The sequence below is a fragment of the Impatiens glandulifera genome, chromosome 2 (assembly GCF_907164915.1).
Source record: "Impatiens glandulifera chromosome 2, dImpGla2.1, whole genome shotgun sequence".
NCBI lineage: Eukaryota > Viridiplantae > Streptophyta > Magnoliopsida > Ericales > Balsaminaceae > Impatiens > Impatiens glandulifera.
The window spans coordinates 60,567,956-60,589,127 of record NC_061863.1 but is presented as its reverse complement, the minus strand read 5'-3'; the positions used below and the strand labels follow the sequence as shown (position 1 = coordinate 60,589,127).

General features: G+C 34.3%; 2 protein-coding genes and 2 non-coding genes across 5 annotated transcripts; 1 reads left to right on the top strand and 3 right to left on the bottom strand.

Annotated features, from left to right (window-relative positions):
- The first annotated feature begins 933 nt into the window (after positions 1–933).
- LOC124927605 (EID1-like F-box protein 2) lies at positions 934–3,621 on the top strand. 2 transcript variants are annotated; one of them, XM_047468048.1, is made up of 4 exons: positions 934–1,071; positions 1,177–1,221; positions 2,089–2,868; positions 3,414–3,621. In XM_047468048.1, the coding sequence occupies exon 3, from the start codon at positions 2,098–2,100 to the stop codon at positions 2,845–2,847; it is 750 nt and encodes a 249-aa protein (XP_047324004.1). In that variant the 5' UTR covers positions 934–1,071; positions 1,177–1,221; positions 2,089–2,097; the 3' UTR covers positions 2,848–2,868; positions 3,414–3,621. The 2 variants fall into 2 exon arrangements, with proteins under 2 accessions (XP_047324004.1, XP_047324003.1); XM_047468047.1 differs by lacking the exon at positions 3,414–3,621 and having other exon boundaries at positions 2,089–3,409.
- Positions 3,622–3,726: 105 nt separating this feature from the next.
- On the bottom strand, positions 3,727–5,371 carry LOC124927604 (UDP-glucose 6-dehydrogenase 1). The gene has a single exon (XM_047468046.1). The coding sequence runs from the start codon at positions 5,323–5,325 to the stop codon at positions 3,883–3,885; it is 1,443 nt and encodes a 480-aa protein (XP_047324002.1). The 5' UTR covers positions 5,326–5,371; the 3' UTR covers positions 3,727–3,882.
- Positions 5,372–7,329: 1,958 nt separating this feature from the next.
- Positions 7,330–7,403, bottom strand: TRNAV-AAC. Its single transcript has one exon. It is a non-coding gene; the product is annotated as a tRNA-Val (tRNA).
- A 1,719-nt stretch (positions 7,404–9,122) lies between these two features.
- Positions 9,123–9,196, bottom strand: TRNAV-AAC. Its single transcript has one exon. It is a non-coding gene; the product is annotated as a tRNA-Val (tRNA).
- Positions 9,197–21,172: the final 11,976 nt, after the last annotated feature.

Sequence of the window (21,172 nt, the reverse complement as noted above, 5' to 3'; positions counted from 1 at the left end):
TAAAGTTAAATTATTAAAAATTTAACATGATAACTTAAATAAAAGAAATTTTATTTAAGAATAAAATATTAATTTTTATTCTCTCAAATTTAAATGGAAAGTAATGCTTGTTAATAATAAAGTTAATCAATTTTGAACTGAAGATATATTAATCACTTAATATATATATATATATATATATATATATATATATATATATATATATATATATATATATATTAATTTCAAATTACTAAAATTTTAAATTAAATTTAATTTTCTGAATAATAAAAATCTGGTCAAATTTAAAATTATCATGATGTGAAAATTGAAATTACGTTTTCTTTTTAAATAATTTGAGAAATTTGATGAAATGACGCTAAAAATCACATTATTTGTTATAAGTGTCAGCGCATAAAAATTAAATGCGTTGATGACATTTTTTTTTAACAAAAATGCCCTTTGCGAGATGCAACCTTGGTTACGTCAACCGGCATTCGCGACACGTAAATTTATTTATTTTTTAAAAAAATTGCTTCTCGCGAATGCCTGTTGCGTCTCGCGATTGTAGACGTCTCGCGAAATGGACAAAATCGTAAAAAAAAAAAAAAAAAAAAAAAAAGTGTGACTGACGCATTTAATTTTGTGCGTTCACACCTATAACAATAACAAATAATTTGATTCTCAGTATCATTTCATCAAATTTCCCAATAAATTTTTATAATTGATATGGCACACGTGGATATTAAATGCTTGTAAAAATTGCAAAGAAAATGACAAGTAGGATTATTATATTCCGGTGGGTCCACATCATCACAAACGTGGACGTGGGAGTGCCACATAGGTTGACGGATACCTTTTAACTTATATGTCCGTCATATTAATTTGGTGACTGCGTGTTAATATAAAATATCTTAAAATTAAATTAGTTTCCTTCTTCTTGTAGATATGGAAATCAATCTCTTCTCTCTCATCTCATCTCATCTCACTCCATTCCATTCTACCAAGTCTTTTCAACAGAGCTTAGAACCCTAAGATCATAACTTTAATTATTTATTACCTTTTGATCCAAACTAGCCTACAGTGAAGGAGGTCAATTTCTGTTATCTTCTCGCCGATCTAATTCTTATTTAGCTCATCAATTTTAGTTGGCATGCCATTGAAACCCTAATCTGTGTTTTGTTTCGATGCATGCAGGAAGTCGTTTCGAAGTGGGTTTTGAAAGTTCATCAGGGAATTGAGGTGATTCCGTTGTTCTTTTGTTCTATTACTGTTCGATTCAATAAATGCTCTCGATTTGAGATGGGGGAATTGAATTAATCGTTTTCATTTTTGATTATGCGTGCATTTTGTTTACTTTCAAGCTGTTTCCTTGCTTGGAAGATACTTTTGGGAACTGTTCAGACCAGTTATCATCAAATGCCTTTGTTACTTATTAGGTGAAGTGGTTTTGACGATCTTGTATAGCTAGATATCTGTAGACTTCCCAATTGGGATACTGTAGGTTTTATGGATCTGCTTGTGGGTTTTGCTTCCACTCAGGAAATTAGACTGATGAAAATGTCCTGAGCTTAGTGAAGGTAATCAGTCTAATGTTTTGGTTGAGGGGATAGAATAGAATGATTTGTTAAATTTTTAATTTTTGATCAGATTTAAACCCTAGACTGTGTTCTTGAGCTTTATAAGGGCAGAATCTTCTCCATTTTCATTAGTTTTTCTTCGGTTGCTTTGGACTGGTAGATTGTAATATTACATTTGAATCTGATGGACTACCTGGTGTGAAAAGACGAGTCTTGATATTTTGGGGATTATACAGTTTAGGGTTTAATACCAATCTAGAAGTTAGGGTTTGAAAAGAAAGAATAGCCCAAGCTCAGATGAGAAATTCAGGAGAAGATAATAACTTCTTCATTACCCATTCAACATTTTTAGATTTTATTACATTTACTTACAAGAATGCGCTAACCCTACCCTAAGGTTCCATGGGTAAACAGTTATTCTTTTACGGGACGTGCTGTGGTTTATTGCAATTTCAACTTTGAAGCAGAAATATTTAGGTATATACCAATATAACAAGTCTTATAGCTTAATTGATATTTCGATGATCAGGTTGTGACAATGAAATTGGCTAAGAAGATCCATTGCCAACATTCATCGAGCTGTATGTGCACCAAAGAGCAGCATGTGGATGACGACATCATCGCCTTAATATTTGAGAAGTTAAACTGGAATCCAAACACAATAGCTGCCTTCTCTTGCGCATGCAAATGGTTTGATGACGTGGCCAAGAGAATCCTATGGAAGGAGTTCTGCAAAACAAGAGCGCCAAAAATGATGGTGGACCTTCAATCTAGTGGTAGCCACAATGTTGATGGGAATTGGAGGGCTCTTGGAAAGCTCCTTATATACTGCTCAGGTTGCCCAAGGGGCGGTTTGTTTGAAAACGTGGATATTCCTGGGCATTTTGTTCATCGAACACGATTCTCTAGCACATCAGGCAAAAGCTTTCTTATACCACAGTGCAGATCGGATGTCCTTTATGTTTCAGACCCTTGCGAACATCTTGACCAAGGAGATGAAGGGGATGTGGGACTCTTTAGAGGAGTTTTCAAGTCGTTCTCGGTTTCGAAAGTCCGGAGGATGCTGATCAAGAAAGAGGCACCCTTTCATCCAGAGGAGTTGTGCCCATATTGCAAAGCAAAATTATGGAGCATGTTGCAAACAAAAATGATACCGCAAAGTGCGAGTAGCCGTTTAGGTGCGTATGAAGATTGCATTGAATATTATGTGTGCTTGAATGGGCATATGTTGGGTATCTGCGCTCTCTTGCCCTTGTCTGATTCAGAGGAGGCATCTGATGTGGAGTAATATACTGGAAACCTCAAGGAGGTACGAAGAATATTCTCAATTAAAATTATGCAAAATGCCATTTCAAGTTCTTCAAGGTGATCTTTGCCTTGTCCTTTCAACTGTTTCGTTCTGTTGCCAGTTTCTTTTTCATAGGTGATTAGCACACAATATCCCATTGTCCTGACCCTCCACACCTACTTCAATCAAGATCATTTTGAGAATCAAACTTGAGACTTCAACCTTTTATATTCAAACTCTTACCAATTATCCACCCCGGGTGGCTCAAGTGGTAAAAGGTTTTGAGGTCTTCGGTTCGATACTCACTAAAATAATCTTTATTGAAGTGGGACTTTGTTCATTGTGTATTGTTAATTCTATCTTATTATGATCAATTATCACTAAGAACGCGTGCCTGTGAATCGATATTTTCATCCGGATATTAAAATCTTTTATTAAGTTTATCATATTCTTCGAGAGTAGATGGGGATAAAATATAGTCTTTCTCCCAAATATTTGCTCTGTAATTTGAAAATATGTTACTTACTTTTTGACATAATTGTATATTTGATATTGTTTTGAAGCAGGTTATGTAAAAAGATGTGGTCTATCCAATATCGTCTGATCGATGGATCTCCAAAAAGAAGTCGATCCATCCAAACTAACAGTTGGTTTTGCTACTGGGGATTGTTTGTTTGTCAAAAAAGTTAGTTACTGCATTCATTCTAAAGTTGTATGTCATTATTATTATTTGTATGTTGTGATCATATAATATATATTTTGAATTTGAGTTTATCTGTACTAAAAATAAAATGAACTTTGCACATATCTTCTGATAAATGATGATTCACCTGACCCATCTATCTATTTGGTTGTTTCTTTTTCTTGACAAGAGAAGGATAGTAGTTGAGAAACTTTTAATTGATTCAAAATATTTGTGACAACAGAAATATATGAGACTCTTTAATATAGCATGCAATAAGGAAAATCCAGATAATATTGAAAAAAAGAAGGATAGATAGATGGGTAGGTTTTTGCAGATCCGAAAATCTTTTATCATGCAATTGCAGGCATATCCTTGAGCCATGCATCTAAAGGCTTACCAATGGAGTAAACAATAAATCCAATCTCCCTCAGCTTTTCTGCGTCAACTATATTCCTCCCGTCAAAAACAAACGCAGGTTTCTGCATGTTATCGTATATCCTCTTATAATCAAGACTCTTGAATTCATCCCACTCAGTCAGTATACACAGCCCATGAGCATCCTTCGCCGCCTCGTACACATCCCAAACGAAACTCACCTGTTTAACCGTAGTCGGACTCATCGGCTGCAGATGAATCGGATGATCCCAATCGAACTTATTCATCGTCAGATCTCTCTGAATCTGATCCTCTGATACCTGAGGATCGTATATACTCAGAAGAGCTTTGTCTCCTAACAACCCTTTACAAACGTCGATAGCAGGAGTCTCCCGAGTATCCCCTGTGTCCTTCTTGAACGCGAACCCGAGAATCGCGATCTTCTTGTTCGATACCGTGTTGAACATGGACGCGACCACGCGGTTCACAAACCTGCTTTTTTGATAGTCGTTGATCTTGATCACCTGTTTCCAGTATTCCGCTACTTCAGGTAACCCGTTGCATTCGCAGATGTACACCAGGTTTAAGATATCCTTTTGGAAACAGGAACCGCCGAAGCCTACGCTAGCGTTCAGGAACTTGGATCCGATCCTGGTGTCCTTCCCGACTGCGTACGACACTTGGGTTACGTCGGCTCCGGTTGCTTCGCAGAGAGCCGACATGGCGTTGACGGAAGAGATTCTCTGCGCTAAGAACGCATTCGCGGCTAGCTTTGATAGTTCGGCAGACCAGAGATTGGTGCATATGATTCTATCCTCGGGTACCCATTGGGCGTAAACGTCTTTTAAAGCTTGAATCGCCTTCTGTCCTTCAGGGGTGTCGCGTCCGCCGATTAGGACGCGGTCGGGTTTGAAGAGATCGTCGATCGCGGTTCCCTCGGCCAGGAATTCAGGGTTCGAGAGAATCTGGAAGTTAATTCCGTTGCTGTTGTGGGTTAAGATTTTTTCTATTGCTTCAGCTGTTTTAACAGGAACGGTTGATTTCTCCACCACAATCTTATCGGATTTCGATACGTCTGCGATCATACGAGCTGCGCTCTCCCAATACGTTAAGTCTGCAGCTTTGCCTGCACCGAGTCCTCTAGTCTTGGTTGGTGTATTGACAGAAACGAAAACTATGTCCGCTTCGCGGACATGTTTCTCCACCTCCGTGCTGAAGAACAAATTCCTGCCGCGGCATTGCTTCACCACATCGTCCAGGCCTGGCTCGTAGATCGGGAGCTGGTCGCTGTTCCAGGCACTGATTCGAGATACAGAAATATCCACTACAGCCACTTCAACTGACGGACATTTGAAGGCAATCACTGCCATTGTTGGTCCTCCAACATAACCCGCTCCGATACAGCAGATTTTCACCATTTTTCCTTTTCACTATTTCTAGAACATCACAAAGGAATCTAAATAAGAAGAAACTATAGAAAAAAGGATCCATGACTTTATCAAACATAAGTTTCTTTCACACCAATATATAGTTATAACAAGTTAAAAGGAATATGAAATAAGTCAATTAAACATTGCAATTGAATTGCGTTCCAGGTGTTGAAAATTCAAGTTGATTGGTTGATCAGCAGGAAAAGAACAAATCATTTTTACTGTTAAAGCCATTTTCTATTTGAACAGTAGTCGGATCTAAGCTAAAACAGTATAAATTAGTGATCGAAACCAGATCAGAGTGGACAGACCTAATGAAATGTTTTCAGTATTTGACGCAACACATCTTAAGCTACACTGTATTATGAACTGAACCAGATCCAAGAGAGCAAACAGTAGATCCAAACTTCATTGAGAGATAACACGCGATCAAATCAAATTATATGTAGCTAGCTAGGAGAAGCAAGTGGATTGAGTAGATCGAGCACTAATTCTATGGAGATATGGTCAGATCTGATATCATGTTCTACAGAATCAAGCGAAGAACAAATCTCGTGGCAGATCAGATAAAATTACAATGAAAATAAATGAGAAATCACGTGGAAAACAGAATTTCCATAGCTGACAAATTCAATCCTTCCGTTTTAAGCAGAAACATTTAAAATAAAGGCGCAGTAATCAATCAATCTATCAATCATATGATATAAGTAGCAGATAAGTTCGAAAGGAATGTTGCAGGATGCATCAAACAGAGTAAGGAATACACTACTTCATATTGAAATGGAAACTTACCAGAAGATGTAGAAAGAATGGCGAGATCCGAGGAGGTATTATTCCTGCAAGGAAGAAGAAGAAGAGTGGAAAAATTGTAATGAAAATGGAAGAAGACAAACAGGCCCTTATATACCCGTCAGCCAATCCAGATCCATTCACTCATCAGTTTTGTTAAAAAGACGGAAAAGAAAACATTAACGCTCGACAATTGGAAGCAATATTGAGGGTAAAATGGTCAAATAATTCACCGACTAAAAGATATCAAATTCCGCGTTATTAAGGATTCTACAAATAATTCAAATTTTCAATATATAAAATTGCTCAAATAATTTCAATTAAAAATGATATGAATAAGATTAAGAAAACAAACAAAAGTAATGAATAAAATAGGTTAAGTGAATGTGGAAACTTGAAAAATAAGTATTATGATAAAAAAAGTGACTTAATTGGTACTACTAGTGTATGTAGATTGTAGAGTAAGGTCTAATCTACCATGAGGTGGAGCCTTTTTTCCTTTCTTCCAAAGTCCAAAGATAGATTAGCTCATTTAGGTTAGGTTAGTTAATATTGCGGGTCCACTAAAGATTGACGGGTTGTTTGGTTCGAGATGGTGAAGGAGTTGAGTTTCGAAATGTAACGAGAGCTTATTTCCATCATGTTTTTGTGAGTCGCGTCTAGATTTGTAACACTTTTATACACCCTAATGTAAAAACGATGAGTAATGTGAAGATGTATAATGGGGTGGTATTGGATTTCTAAAGTAAATGAGTGATGTATGTTACAATATATATAGATTAGAGACATAAATAATATTATATATGCTGCATCACCAAATAGAATATTGGTTGAGAGCACGTTCCTTCATGTACTTGGATTCCCTGGTCGGTTGGTGTGGGCTCGGAGCATTTTTGGACATGTTTGTTGGATCAAATAAGAAGGTCAAATAGAATGAAATTTACATTTTCAAATAATATAACTGCAGTGCATAACCACAGAAGTATTTAGGAATTGTATGAATGACTTGTTTTAAAATTAATACATGATAAAAAAAAAATAAGCATTTTTGGACATGCTTGTTGGATCAAATAAGAAGGTCAAATAGAATGAAATTTACATTTTCAAATAATATAACTGCAGTGCATAACCACAGACGTATTTAGGAATTGTATGAATGACTTGTTTTAAAATTAATACATGATAAAAAAAAAAAAAAAATAATGGCTTCGCCCGGGTTCGAACCGGAGACCTTCAGTGTGTTAGACTGACGTGATAACCAACTACACCACGAAACCTTTTGTTTGAATCACTATAATGTTATTTTATAATTCTTTTTTTAATTTCAGTATTTTTGTAAAAAACTGTTTTGTGCAGTAGATTTGATATTTTTGTAAGTGCTACAACAAAATGTCCATTAAACAAAATATGATAATCTAAAACCAAGTTCGAAAACTCGATTCAGCATGTCATTCATTTGGAATTGAAGAGGGGAGAAAAAAAATGTCCATAAATATATTGTGCTGAAGATGATAGACTCAACAAATATACAAGTAATCACATATTGTTGCTATTGCTCCATATTCTTGTATACTCAATGAGCTTTAATCCTCTTGTCATAGGAGTAAATACAGATTTAGCTCCCATCAATCCAACACTATTGCATAATTAATACTTCTTTTATTCTAGTAATGAATAGTTTGTGAGATATGATTTGACTTCATTAATATTTTTGAGATCATTACAAACAACAATGAAGATATCATCCACCATATGATCAAATGCTTAATAAATAAGCAATTATCATGACGGTTATTAAGCAAATTCATACTGAATAAATTATTTGTAGGAAAAGTGTTTCTTGCTTGTTGAAACTCATCAAACTGAAGACCTTAAGAGTATTAAATTGACATGATAACCAACTAGGTCTGGCCTTGTGAAATAAAAAAAATATAGATTTCCAATTATTTTAAATTTATCTAAAATTTGAAGGGGTTTGTATTAAAAAAAACATGAAAACTGGTTTTTCTTGGCCTCAAACCGGAGACCGTTTTTGTTTAAAAAAAAACATGAAAAGACTGAAACCGAAGACATGATCATAACTTTGTGAAATAAAAAATATAAGTTTTCAATCATTTTAAATTTATCTAAAGTTTGAAAGGGGTTTATATTTTATAAAAGACATGAAAAGTGATTTTGCTGGGACTTAAACCGGAGACCGTTTCTATTTAAAAAATGACATGAAAAACGGCTTCTCCCGAGTTTGAACCGGAGACCTTCAGTCTAAGTGTTAGACTGACGTGATAACCAACAACACCACAAAACCTTATGAAAGACATGAAAAGTGATTTTTTTCAGTGGGTTGGTATTTTATAAAAGACATGAAAAGTGGTTTTGCTCGGACTTATATCAGAGACCGTTTTTTATTTAAAAAATGACATAAAAAATGGCTTTGTCCAGGAACGAATCGGTGACCATCAATGTGTTAGACTGTTGTGATAACCAACTACACCACAAAACCTTATGAAAGACATGAAAAGTGATTTTTTAAGTGGGTTGGTATTTTATAAAAGACATGAAAAGTGGTTTTGCTCGGACTTATATCGGAGACAGTTTTTTATCTAAAAAATGACATAAAAAATGGTTTTGTCCAGGAACGAATCGGTGATCATCAATGTGTTAGACTATTGTGATAACCAACTACACCACGAAACCTTATAAAATTTATTTAAAGTTTGAAGGGGGTTTGTATTTTATAAAAGACATAAAATGTGGTTATGCTCAAACTTAAACAGGAGACCATTTCTATTTAAAAAATACATTAAAAAATGGCTTTGTCTGGAAACGAATTGAAGACCATCAATGTGTTAAACTGATGTGATAACTAACTACACCACGAAATCTTATGAAATTTATCTAAAGTTTGAAGGGGGTTTGTATTTTATAAAAGACATGAAAAATGATTTTGCTCAGACTTAAACCGGAGACCGTTTTTATTTAAAAAATTACATAAAAAATGGCTTCGCCCGGGTTCGAACCGGAGACCTTCAGTGTGTTAGACTGACGTGATAACCAACTACACCATGAAACCTTATGAAATTAATAAACATATAGGTTTCAAATCATTTTAAATTAATCTAAAGTTTGAAAGGGGTTTGTTTTTTTATAAAAGACATGAAAAGACTCAAACTAAAGACCTTCAGTGTGTTAGACTAATATAATAACCAACCACACCACGAAACTTTATGAAATAAAAAAATATACGTTTCAAATATTTTAAATTTATCTAAAGTTTGAAGGGGTTTGTATTTTATAAAAGACATGAAAAGTGGTTTTGCTCGAACTTAAACTGGAGACCGTTTTTATTTAAAAAATAACATAAAAAAGACTCAAATTGAAGACCTTCAGTGTGTTAGACTGACACGATAATCAATTACACCACGAAACCTAATGAGATAAAAATATAGGTTTCCCATTATTTTAAATTTATCTAAAGTTTGAAGGGGATTGTATTTAAAAAAGACAATGAAAAGTTGTTTTGCTCGGACTCAAACATGAGACCTTTTTTCTATTTTAAAAAAGACATGAAAAGTGGTTTCGCCCTGACTGGAAGTATGTTAGATTAACGTGATAACCAATTATGTCACAAAACATCATGAAAAATAAAAATATATATTTCCCATTATTTTAAATTTATCTAATGTTTGAAGAGTTTGTATTTAAAAAAAACGTGAAAATGGTTTTGCTCAGACTCAATCCGGAGACCGTTTCTATTTACAAAACACATAAAAAGTGGTTTTGTCCGAACTCAAATCGAAAACTTTCGGTGTGTTAGACTGACGTGATAATCAAATACACCACGAAATCTCGTAAAATAAAAGTATATGTTTTCCGTAATTTTAAATTTATCTAAAATTTGAAGAGGGTTTGTATTTAAAAATAGACATGATATGTGATTTTACTTGATTCGAGTTGGAGATATTCAGTGTATTAGACTGACGTGATAAGAATTTGTACCTCGAAACCTGATGAAATAATAAATAAATATTATTTTATAAGAATTTGAATTCTCTCTTTAAAAAGGAGAGTTTTTGTACCAAATAGATTTGGTATGTGATTTAGCTGTATCAAACACTATAAAATGTCCTTATAAGATATATGTAGATAGACTTTAGAAATTAAATAGAAAATATTATGAATAAGAAGTACTAAGAACATTTAGATTGAGATGGAGAACAAACAATTCATAGGCTTAAACAATTATATACATTTGCCGCCCAACTAATATCTGAGAATCCTTTATGAAAAAAAGGACAATTGGGCCTATTTGAAAATAATAACAAAAATGAATAAAACGTGCACTTACTCCTTTGGATCAACATGAATATATTGTTGTCTTCTCCTAGCCTTAGTTCTGTAGGAATGAGTTTTTTTAAAATAATTATTAATTATTTAAAAAACATAATTGGCAGTGATTTTGTAGATTGAAATATTTTTTGGTAAAATAATTAAAAAAATATTAATATATAATAATAAATTAAATAAAGAGTATTTTAGGTCTGGTTCGATTTTGGTTATTTTAATAACTCAAACAAAATTAAACAACATTCCACTCGTTTCTCGTACAGTCGTACATTATATCACTCAATTCATTAACCAAAATGTTAAAATACTTTTTATTTTAAATTATTATTTATTTTATTTTATATATATATATAGAAATACCTTAAATTTTTTTTATAAAAAATAATCATTATCTCATCAAAATAATCAATCATTATTTATTTCTCCCTCTAAATTATTAGAAAAAAACATAACCAAACTCTAAATATTCTTAGTTAATAGATTGGGTGACGTGATTAATGAGAGGGGTGGATGAAATGATATATGATTAGATGAACAGAAGTTTATATAAGTAAAAATTTATTTATTAATTGATTCATTTTTGGGCATAGTAAGATAACAAAAAAAAATGAGGCATTATAATGGAAAATCTATTCACTTGATTCCTAGTCGGGCTAGGGCTAGGGCTACATGGGCCGGGACATAATTAATAGTTGTATCTAGTTAGAAAGACATCCAATGTGGTATCATGTTATGTTGGATTAACATGTTTTTATTATTTGCACGAGAGATATATTCAACCATATGTTTGTGTCATGATATCAGGACCCGCGGTCCATTGAAATAAATCGATCGTGTCTTCAAGCCGTGTTGGGCCCAAATGTTACCTCTAGTCCCAACCCGTTGATCGAGACGGAAACCCTAAGCCCTGCCGACAAACAAAAGGAATATATATAGCACACGATTCATTACTCAAAGCTCATTTTAGTTGAGATTGGAATAGGCTGTAAAGTACATTATTTTCCATTCAAGCTCAATTAGCTTATCCTAAATGAGACCAACATATCACACTATGAAGGCTGCTTTGTCAACATCAAAAACTATCATATTCTAATGGCCAGATATATTGTTATGTATGTCCTTAAAAAACTTTATATATATTGTTGGAAGTTTTGTTTAGTTATAATCATAAGGACACTTGTTGAGGATATTAATGACCCCATAACTTTACCTCAAAGATCAAGTATAACCTTGTACTACAGAAAAACCAGTTATTAGCTAATAAAAAATAAAACAATTTATTCTCAACATAAATATTTGGTATTGTGCATAATTGTTGATTATTTTGACATAAATTGAATATTTAATCATTACATCAATTTCGACTAGTGTTAATTGTTTTATTACCACAACCCTATACGGTTGATTTTTTTTTTTTTGTCAAAATTAATGAATTTCAACAATAAAGTGACAAATTATATATTTTTTAAGGTTTTTATGGAATCATACTAATTTAACTTATTCTTCGTCATCATTCCCTTAAATCCGGTCTTTGTTTATTGTCTACTCAATGAAACTTCATAAGAGATGATAGATATTTTTTCCTCTTCCCTTGCTTTTAATGAATTTAGGTTGCTTTCCCAAAGTTTTATGCTTGATCTGCAAGACAATAAATATTTTAAGGACTAATTTATATTTGGTTTAAACGAAAAAGAAGAAGAAACGAAACTTATCCTTAATTTCGTTAAAGATTAAAATTTAAACATAAAATACCTACTGAAAAAAAAGTACTATTAACAAAGGGGGAAGTTATGTGCGTGACACACGTGGCACACATGCCCGATTTGGGATAACATATATTTATTAAATAAATGTATACCACATGCACAATTTTATTATACTTGCAATTTGTAAATGAAAATTGAATGTATTATTTTATTATATTATAAGTATTAGGTCCGATCCCTTAAAAAAAAATGCAACGTTAATTCAGGCTAATTCAATTAATATATATATATATATATATATTTTAAAATTCAAGACAAAATCATGATAAGAAAATAAACAATAATAAAATAAATAAAAACGGTAAACAATAAATTATCGAGTTCGTAAATTTTCTAGAACAACGATTATCTCTAACAGACTCTACTGACGTTCCCGAACGAATCTAAGAAAACGTCATAATAATATCATTATTATTGATATGAATCAGACAAATACGATCATTAAAAGTTCGACGATTTCTCTCCAACCAGGTAGTTCACCAAAAAATAATTGGGATGGTAACACAAATATATAATAATGACGTATTAGCCGCATCAATCTAAACTTCTCAGCAACTATTTAAAGACTCGGGCATCACCCAATGAATCACAATAATATTTCATAAAAAACTTCAAATATTAGTCACCCCCTCGACAATATAAAAGTAAGTGAGTTTTCGATTCAACCTCTTCGTGACACATATGACTAGCAATAATACAACATTTTCTCATGCACATATCATCCGTAAGAATTTTACCGTGAATAACGGTCAATCCAAAGAACGATATCTTTGATGAAATCTTTGACCCCAAAGTTTTTTCCAACAAAAGTTATATAGAATCATCTTAGTGAACAACTTGTAGCAATGTCCACATGAAAATTATTCATATATTGACAACGCATAACGTCTTTTTCAGACGGGGACACTTGTTTACGTCTTACAAAAAAATAAAACTCTATTATGGGACAAAATCACCATAATGTTTAATCTTCTTCTATATTTAATTCGGCTAGCGAACCACTAGACCGATGATCAAACATGTCCTTAATTGTGTCATTTCTATATATCAATGGAAGCAAACTCAAGAGGCCGTAACTAAACTTTTGACACTACACCAAATGTCGTCCCCAAAACTAATCGAATAATCATCCACACAATGAATCTAGATTGTTCACGAAACTTTTTCACATAGAATAAATTTTCTTCCAAATGTCATATTTCACTGAATAATTAGACATTTTGATTAACCAGCCAGACCAATCATGACCACATATTAATATGAGAAATGATTGAGAGATTTTTTTTTGATAAAATAAATGATGTGGCACAATCTGATCGGTTGAAAAAATAAAAGAATTTCTTTATCTTCTCTATTTTCTCACACTTTTTTTTTTAACCAATGAGGTTATGTCACCCATTCATTCTACTAAATAATTTTACTACATAAAGTAAAATATATAAAATATAATTCTTTATCATTAATTTATAGTGTATATTAGGAGAGGAAATAAGAGAGCTAGACTCACTGAAAAAATAATAAAGGCTAAGGAGAGAAAAAAGAAAAAAAATTATTATTTTTTCGAAAAAACAAATTGTGCCAAGTAATTTTTCCTTTCCTTCTCCAAATTTTCACAGTTCAGATCTTCTGCTACCGATTGCCGTGTTCCCCTGTGGCGGACCAATCAGATTGCAGCATTATTATTTTAATAATAAATCAATCTGGGGAGGAGACGGAGGGAGGGAGAATCCGGAATCCGGGTTTCGGCCCGGGTTCACACCAGACGCCGTTAACGGCAGCGCCTGTTAACGCCAGGAAATTATATAATATTCATATGACACCCGGATAAGATATCTTCGCTCAGGTTCCGTATCAGAGGGAAGGGTGAGATGCGATGGGAGCGAAGATCTACACGCCTGTTGCCATGACCCTCATGTAAACCCCCCATACCCACCCATGAGAAGACCGCCTGCCGTTAATGAAAATACACTTACACGTCTATGTAAAGACCAAATTGACATGGATTTCATATTTACGTTTATTAAATATTAATTTAATTTATTGAAAAACACATGCAGCGATATAATATTCGCTTCAATAAATTCATTCATTTTTTTTCTAGGAATTTTTATTTAATTTTTTTATTTAATTTTTTTATTTAATTTTTTTTGCCTCGAGACTCTCTGGAGCGAAGATATATTTGCTTCAATTAATTTTAATTAAAACCTCATGTAAACCCCCCAACCCACCCATGAGAAGACCACCTGCCGTTAATGAAAATACACTTACACGTCTATGTAAAGACCAAATTGACATGGATTTCATATTTACGTTTATTAAATATTAATTTAATTTATTGAAAAACACATGCAGCGATATAATATTCGCTTCAATAAATTCATTCATTTTTTTTCTAGGAATTTTTATTTAATTTTTTTATTTAATTTTTTTATTTAATTTTTTTTGCCTCGAGACTCTCTGGAGCGAAGATATATTTGCTTCAATTAATTTTAATTAAAACCTCATGTAAACCCCCCAACCCACCCATGAGAAGACCACCTGCCTGCCATGGAAAGACACTTACCCGTCTATGTGAAGACCAAAATGACATGGATTTTATATTTCCATTTATTAAATATTAATTCAATTAATTGAAGATGACATGCAGCAACCGAACAAATCTTCGCCTCAATTCCTTGGCTATTTTTTTCTTTTTTTTTTATTTCATTTTTTTTGGCTGGAGACCCTCATGAGCGAAGATATATTTGCTTAAATTAATTCTAATAAAAACCTCATGTAAAACCCCCATACCCACCCATGAGAAGACCGCTTGCCTACCATGTAAAGACACTTACCCGTCTATGTAAAGACCAAAATGACATGAATTTTATATTTCCGTTTATTAAATATTAATTCAATTAATTGAAGATGACATGCAGCAACCGAACAAATCTTCGCCTCAATTACTGGCTAGTTTTTTTATTTTTTTTTTATTTCCGTTTATTAATAAATGTTAATTCCATTAATTTAAAATGACATGCAGCGATATAATATTCGCTTCAATTAATTCATTAATATTTTTTTTTTATTTAAATTTTTTTGCTGGAAGAGAATATTTGTTCGCCTAGACCATGTTCAATGTAAAATGGATTGAATAGTCGCTTCTCGAGAGAACACTTATTCGCCCCTGGTCCCTGTGTCATGTGACATGGAATGAATAGTCGCTTTTCGAAAGAAGACATGTTCGCCCCGGTTACATGAATATATATACCCCCTAATATGATTATTTTATAATCATTTCCGCCCGATTCATCTCTCTCTCTTCCTGCCTCCTTTCACGGCGATTCGTAACCGGCTCCCCGTCGACCGAACCTGAATCCACATCTTCACGACTCCACAATGGTACATATTCCTGAATAGTAACTTTTCATATTTAGGATTATGGAACTACTAAACTAGATTCTGTTATGTGATGTTGTTGTCTCTTTAATCTTTAGGAAACCCTACTCTCAAAATGTCACCTTCACTGTAAATCAATGTTATTTAGGAAAAATTACCTAGTGTTAGGTTTTGGGATATTATTTCCATGAAACCCTAGTACATACTAACAAAGACCGTATTTTTTTTCATGCACGTGCAGGCAACCGCCTCCGCATCCGTCCAAAACTTTGGCAAAGACTGGATTTTATGCCCAAATCAATTAACAAGTGAAGAGATAATACTCTTCGTGACATTTCTCCATTTTTTTTCCATATTGTTTAAGTTTTCATCCTGTTTAACTGAAATATTTATGATTGTTCTTAAACAGCACTTGATGCAACAATATGCTAACACATGTGGTGCCACGGTGACAATGAGGTGGCGAGACGATGTGACCCACGTCATAGCATCCACCGATTCTAATGATGGATGCGGTCGCACTATCAAAGTATTGAAGGGCATATTGAACGGGAGTTGGGTCCTTACTATTGATTGTGAGACTCTGTTATTCTTAACCCTTTACTGTTAACTCAATATTCATTTTCACATATATGAAACTAAAACAAACCTATTGCTTTTATACAGGGATAAAATCATCAATCAGATTTAACTGTTACGTGGACGAGGAACCATACGAGGTGCAGCGAGATAATCATGGGACTGTGGGCGGTCCAAGAGCTGGCAGAATGCGGTATTTGAACAATGTAAGTTTTGTCTTATTCCTACTCCTCCATATGATATTCAATTGTCCATGATTACTAATAATGTTTTGTATTTTCTTTCAGCTGCCGAAACTCTTCGACAGTTACACCTTCATATTTGCAGGGGAATTCATCCCGGCTTACAAACTGGATCTTATGGGGTTTGTAAATGCTGGAGGAGGTACAATTAAAGAAATGGAGAATCCATTTGTCGAGCCCGAGGACGACAAAACTATAGTTGTATACGACAAGTCTCGGCACGATGTTAATGAACTTGTTTGGGTATTTGAGGCAGAGAATCCTCTGAAGACATATTTGGATGTGTTTGGTGTTCCTCACACAAGCTTGCTAGAATCCATTGCTGCTTGTGATTTGCAGCCTTTGTTTTTGTAATAGACATGTGTTGGTTGAATTTGTTACTGAATATTTGAATATTTTGCATTCTTGAAAATTCAATGTCATATTTGATTTCAGATTTATCTTTCTTGTTCTTCGAATTGTTTTTTTAAAACATCAGCCTTATATTTAACTAAATCTTGAAACATTAAGAAAGAATGTATAACTTGAAGTATAAATTTGATAAATAATTAATATTTTTTAAAATAACTGTCAAAATAATATTTCTAAAACAATTGTCAAAATAATAATGTGAAGAAATCTTCGCTTACTGATTGATTGATTGATTTATTAATTTTATTTCATAATAATTTTTGTCATTTACTTATTAAAATGAAATAATTTTTTTAACAAGTCACCTCATCGCCACCTAACACCTGCCACCTTTTCATTAAATGCTGCATGCAGCAAGCCATGCTGCTAAGCTAGACAAAGTTTGTACTCTTCTCTCTCTCACCTGTACGACCATTTCTTCGCCGGAGTTATACTACATTGTCTACCATCGACCTCTCCTTCGCCGGAGACTTCATTATAATATCAATCCATCTTCCTAAATTATAAAATGGTATGTTTTTGAATGTCATCTATACCTTCTTTACTTTTCGTCCCAACCTTTTCTATGTTTTTTGAATACTCGACATGAAATGTTCTGTTCTGTTTGATTATCAGGAAGGAACACATATCAGCGAGAATGATATGGACGAGAATGATATTAATGATTTAAGGTAACATTGTTTAACTTCTCCAATTTTTTTAGTGCACATGTAAGCGAAGATCTCTTCACTAATATATTTTTAGATAATATCTTATAAAGCGAAACTATATTCGCCTAATATTACAATCTTCATAATGTTGAAGTGAAGCTTTCTTCGCTTATATTGTTTTCATTTTACAATAATCTACAAGTTCTGGTTAGTTGAACCTTTATTTTCCACGTCTTCAAATTGAACAGCGAATCTGCTACTTGTCGTCGTCAATTGAATTTCGATGGAAACGGCCAACCTTTGGAGGACATCGAAGCCAACTTAATTCCACTTTTAGGTAGAGAATTTGAGAGTGAAGAAGAAGGCTACGTATTCTACTTAGCATACGCTAAACTAATAGGATTTGGTATAAGGCGCAGTTCAAAACATGTAGACAACGAGGGTAAAATACTGGATAGAGTTTTTTGTTGTAGTGCACAGGGTGAACGGGGAAAGGACAAACGTGATGTCTATGTGAAACGTAGACGTTCTGTGACTCGGTTCTGTTGTAAAGCGAAATTGAGGATAAAGAGGGCAGACAATGGAAAGTTCCAAGTGGTAAATTTTATTAGTGATCATAGTCATCCTCTTGCAAGTCCAAAGAAAACTCACCTGTATAGATGCCATAGGAATATTTCTGCATTTGCAGGCTTACATATCGAGATGGCCACTAACGTGGGAATTCCTCCTAAGTCATCACATGCTCTAATGTCTAAACAAATCGGTGGAAGGGAGAATCTAGGTTTTCTTCCTAAGGATTACAAAAATTACCTGCGCACGAAAAGAACCAGAGAGTGTAATTTTGGGGAAACAGGGGGTGTATTAGAGTATTTGCAGAAAAAACAATCCAATGATCCTGGTTTTTATAATGCTTTTCAACTTGATGCGGACGATTTGATAACGAATATTTTTTGGTGTGATTCCAACATGCGGTCCGATTATTCATACTTCGGAGACGTGGTCAGTTTTGACACCACATACAAGAAGAATAATGAAGGTCGTCCACTTGCGCTTTTTGTAGGTGTCAATCATCACAAACAATCAATTATTTTTGGAGCAGCTCTATTATACGATGAAACTGCGATGACTTTTGATTGGTTGTTTGAGACTTTCACCAAAGCTATGCGTGGGAAAAAACCAAAAACCATTCTTACAGATCAAGACGCGGCCATGGCTAAGGCCTTGGCGTCTACATGGCCCGAAACAAATCATCGTCTCTGTATTTGGCACATATTTCAAAATGCAGCCATACATCTTAGCTCGGTGTTCCATAATTTCAGAGATTTTTCTAAGGATTTTTCTTCGTGTATATATGATTTTGAAGAAGAGATAGAGTTTGTTGAAGCTTGGAATCAAATGTTGACAAACTACGGGCTTGAAAACAACGACTGGTTGAAACGCATGTTTAGCATCAGGCGAAAGTGGGCATTAGTCTATGGACGACAAATGTTTTGTGCTGATATGACGACAACACAGAGAAGTGAGAGTATGAACAGTATGTTGAAAAGGTACTGCTCCTACAAACACAAGTATTTAGAATTTTTCAAACACTTTGAAAGACTACTCGATGAAAGAAGATATGATGTGTTGAAGGCTGATTTCAAATCAATTACCAGCCAACCAAGTCTTAACTATCCAGTTTTGATCTTAAAGGATGCCTGCAAAGTTTACACCCCAGAGGTCTTTAAGTTCTTTGAACAACAATGGTTTATGTCGCATGATTGTGGTGTAGAAATGTTAGAGGATGTCGACACACACAGAAAATACAAGGTAACACCCCACACTAGGAGATGCTCTCATACAGTTACAGTTCATAAGAATGATGATAAGAATATCGAGTGTAGCTGCTGTAAATTTGAATTTGGAGGGATTTTGTGTGCTCACATCCTAAAAATTTTCACAACGATTGACGTGTTGAAGATTCCTCCGGCGTTGATATTGAAGAGGTGGACAAGAACCGCCAAAGATGGAATATTGGGAACTGATCCCATCGTGGACAGTAGTAATGTTGATCCGAGTGAACTTCATAACATAAGATACAGAGATTTGTGTGGGTTGTCCATGCATTTATTTACCAAGGCAGCCGAAAGAGATGACACTTATAAGCATGTCAGGGAAATTATGCTTAGCCAGTGTACGTTTGTGGATAAAAAATTACAGGAGAGTATAAATATGCAAACTCCACCAACCGGTGTATCATGTTCTGCCGCGGGTGCCCCTATTCAAGTGAAAGGAATCAAAACTAAGAAGCCAACAAAGTCTGGTAAGAGAAGGAAAGGTGGACTGGAGAAGAACTCAAGAAAAAGAAAATCAACAAGAATAACTAGTGAATCACATATTCCGGTATGAATTTGCTGACTTACCTTCTTTACTAATAATTGTGTTATTAATATTCATATAATAACATACTTTTAAATAAATTTGATATTCCTTTCCAGCCATCAAGTGCAATGCCAACGACAACTCCTCAGTTCTCAACTCCTCAACAATGGGACGAAAGTTTCAGCATGGACGCCAATACTCCGTTCACTGTTCTTTTGTCATCTCAACTATCGAATTCCAGTTTCATGTGAAATCTGATATGTATATAGTATTGTATGTATGTTGGATTTGAAACCAAGAATAAGGTCGAATGTATACAGGCGAAGAAATGTCCGTTCGATTTACTGATTAGATACTGTGTAAGGAAGCGAACAATCAATCGATGGATCAATGTAAGGGGTTTACATGAACACATCAGTTGTTTTACATTATACTTTGAATTGATCATGACATCCAAATTGCAATCAAAGAATCAAACATAACGACAATGATTCGATTTATATCACTCCAGAATAAACTAACTACATAATGTAAAATATAACTTCAGACTATAATCAAACATAACTTCATAATATTGTTGAATACACAAAAACATTCCATAATCCGTTTACATAAGTACTGCACAGATTAACCAACAATATAGCTGTTCAACAATACAAATGAAGCTCTAGTCTGATTCATGAGAGGATGACTCGTCTATCGGTCCTGTCAGCGACACGACCTCATGTTCGATGACGGGTGGAATGTATAGCTGAATGGCTTCGTTCACAGCATTGATCCATCGGTTGGGGATGAAAACCGTCAAAGAATTTTCAATTATTGATGCGTACTCTAAGTAAAGATGGTGAGGAGTAAGCATGAAGTCCTCCGGAGGATTGTGTCCATTTGAAGGTAGGGGATTCCGTAGGCCAAATTGTCTGTATATGACAGTTGTGCAGTAGGAGGTAGTTCCCTCAAGGCCCAACAAAATGATGAATGGAGAACCCCTCATCTCGTACATCATTTCAGTAAAGAGATACCACGGAACAATGAACCTAATTGGGTGAATATCCGAAATAAAATTCGGAGGCACGAGTCCATTGACCCTTTGCACTTATAGATTGGCAAAGGAAGTGTAGGGAATTGAAGGACGGGGCAACCAATGCAACTTGTCTAACAACCAGAGGTATAGAACCAAAGGTGATCCACGGCGAGAATAGTTGTTTTCCTCGGGAACAAATTCGTTAAGACCAAGTAATGTCTCAGCAAGTACCAGGCTAGCCAGGTTTGGGGCGTTTCCCATCAGTGCAGGAACTACCTGCAGGATCCTTTCCGA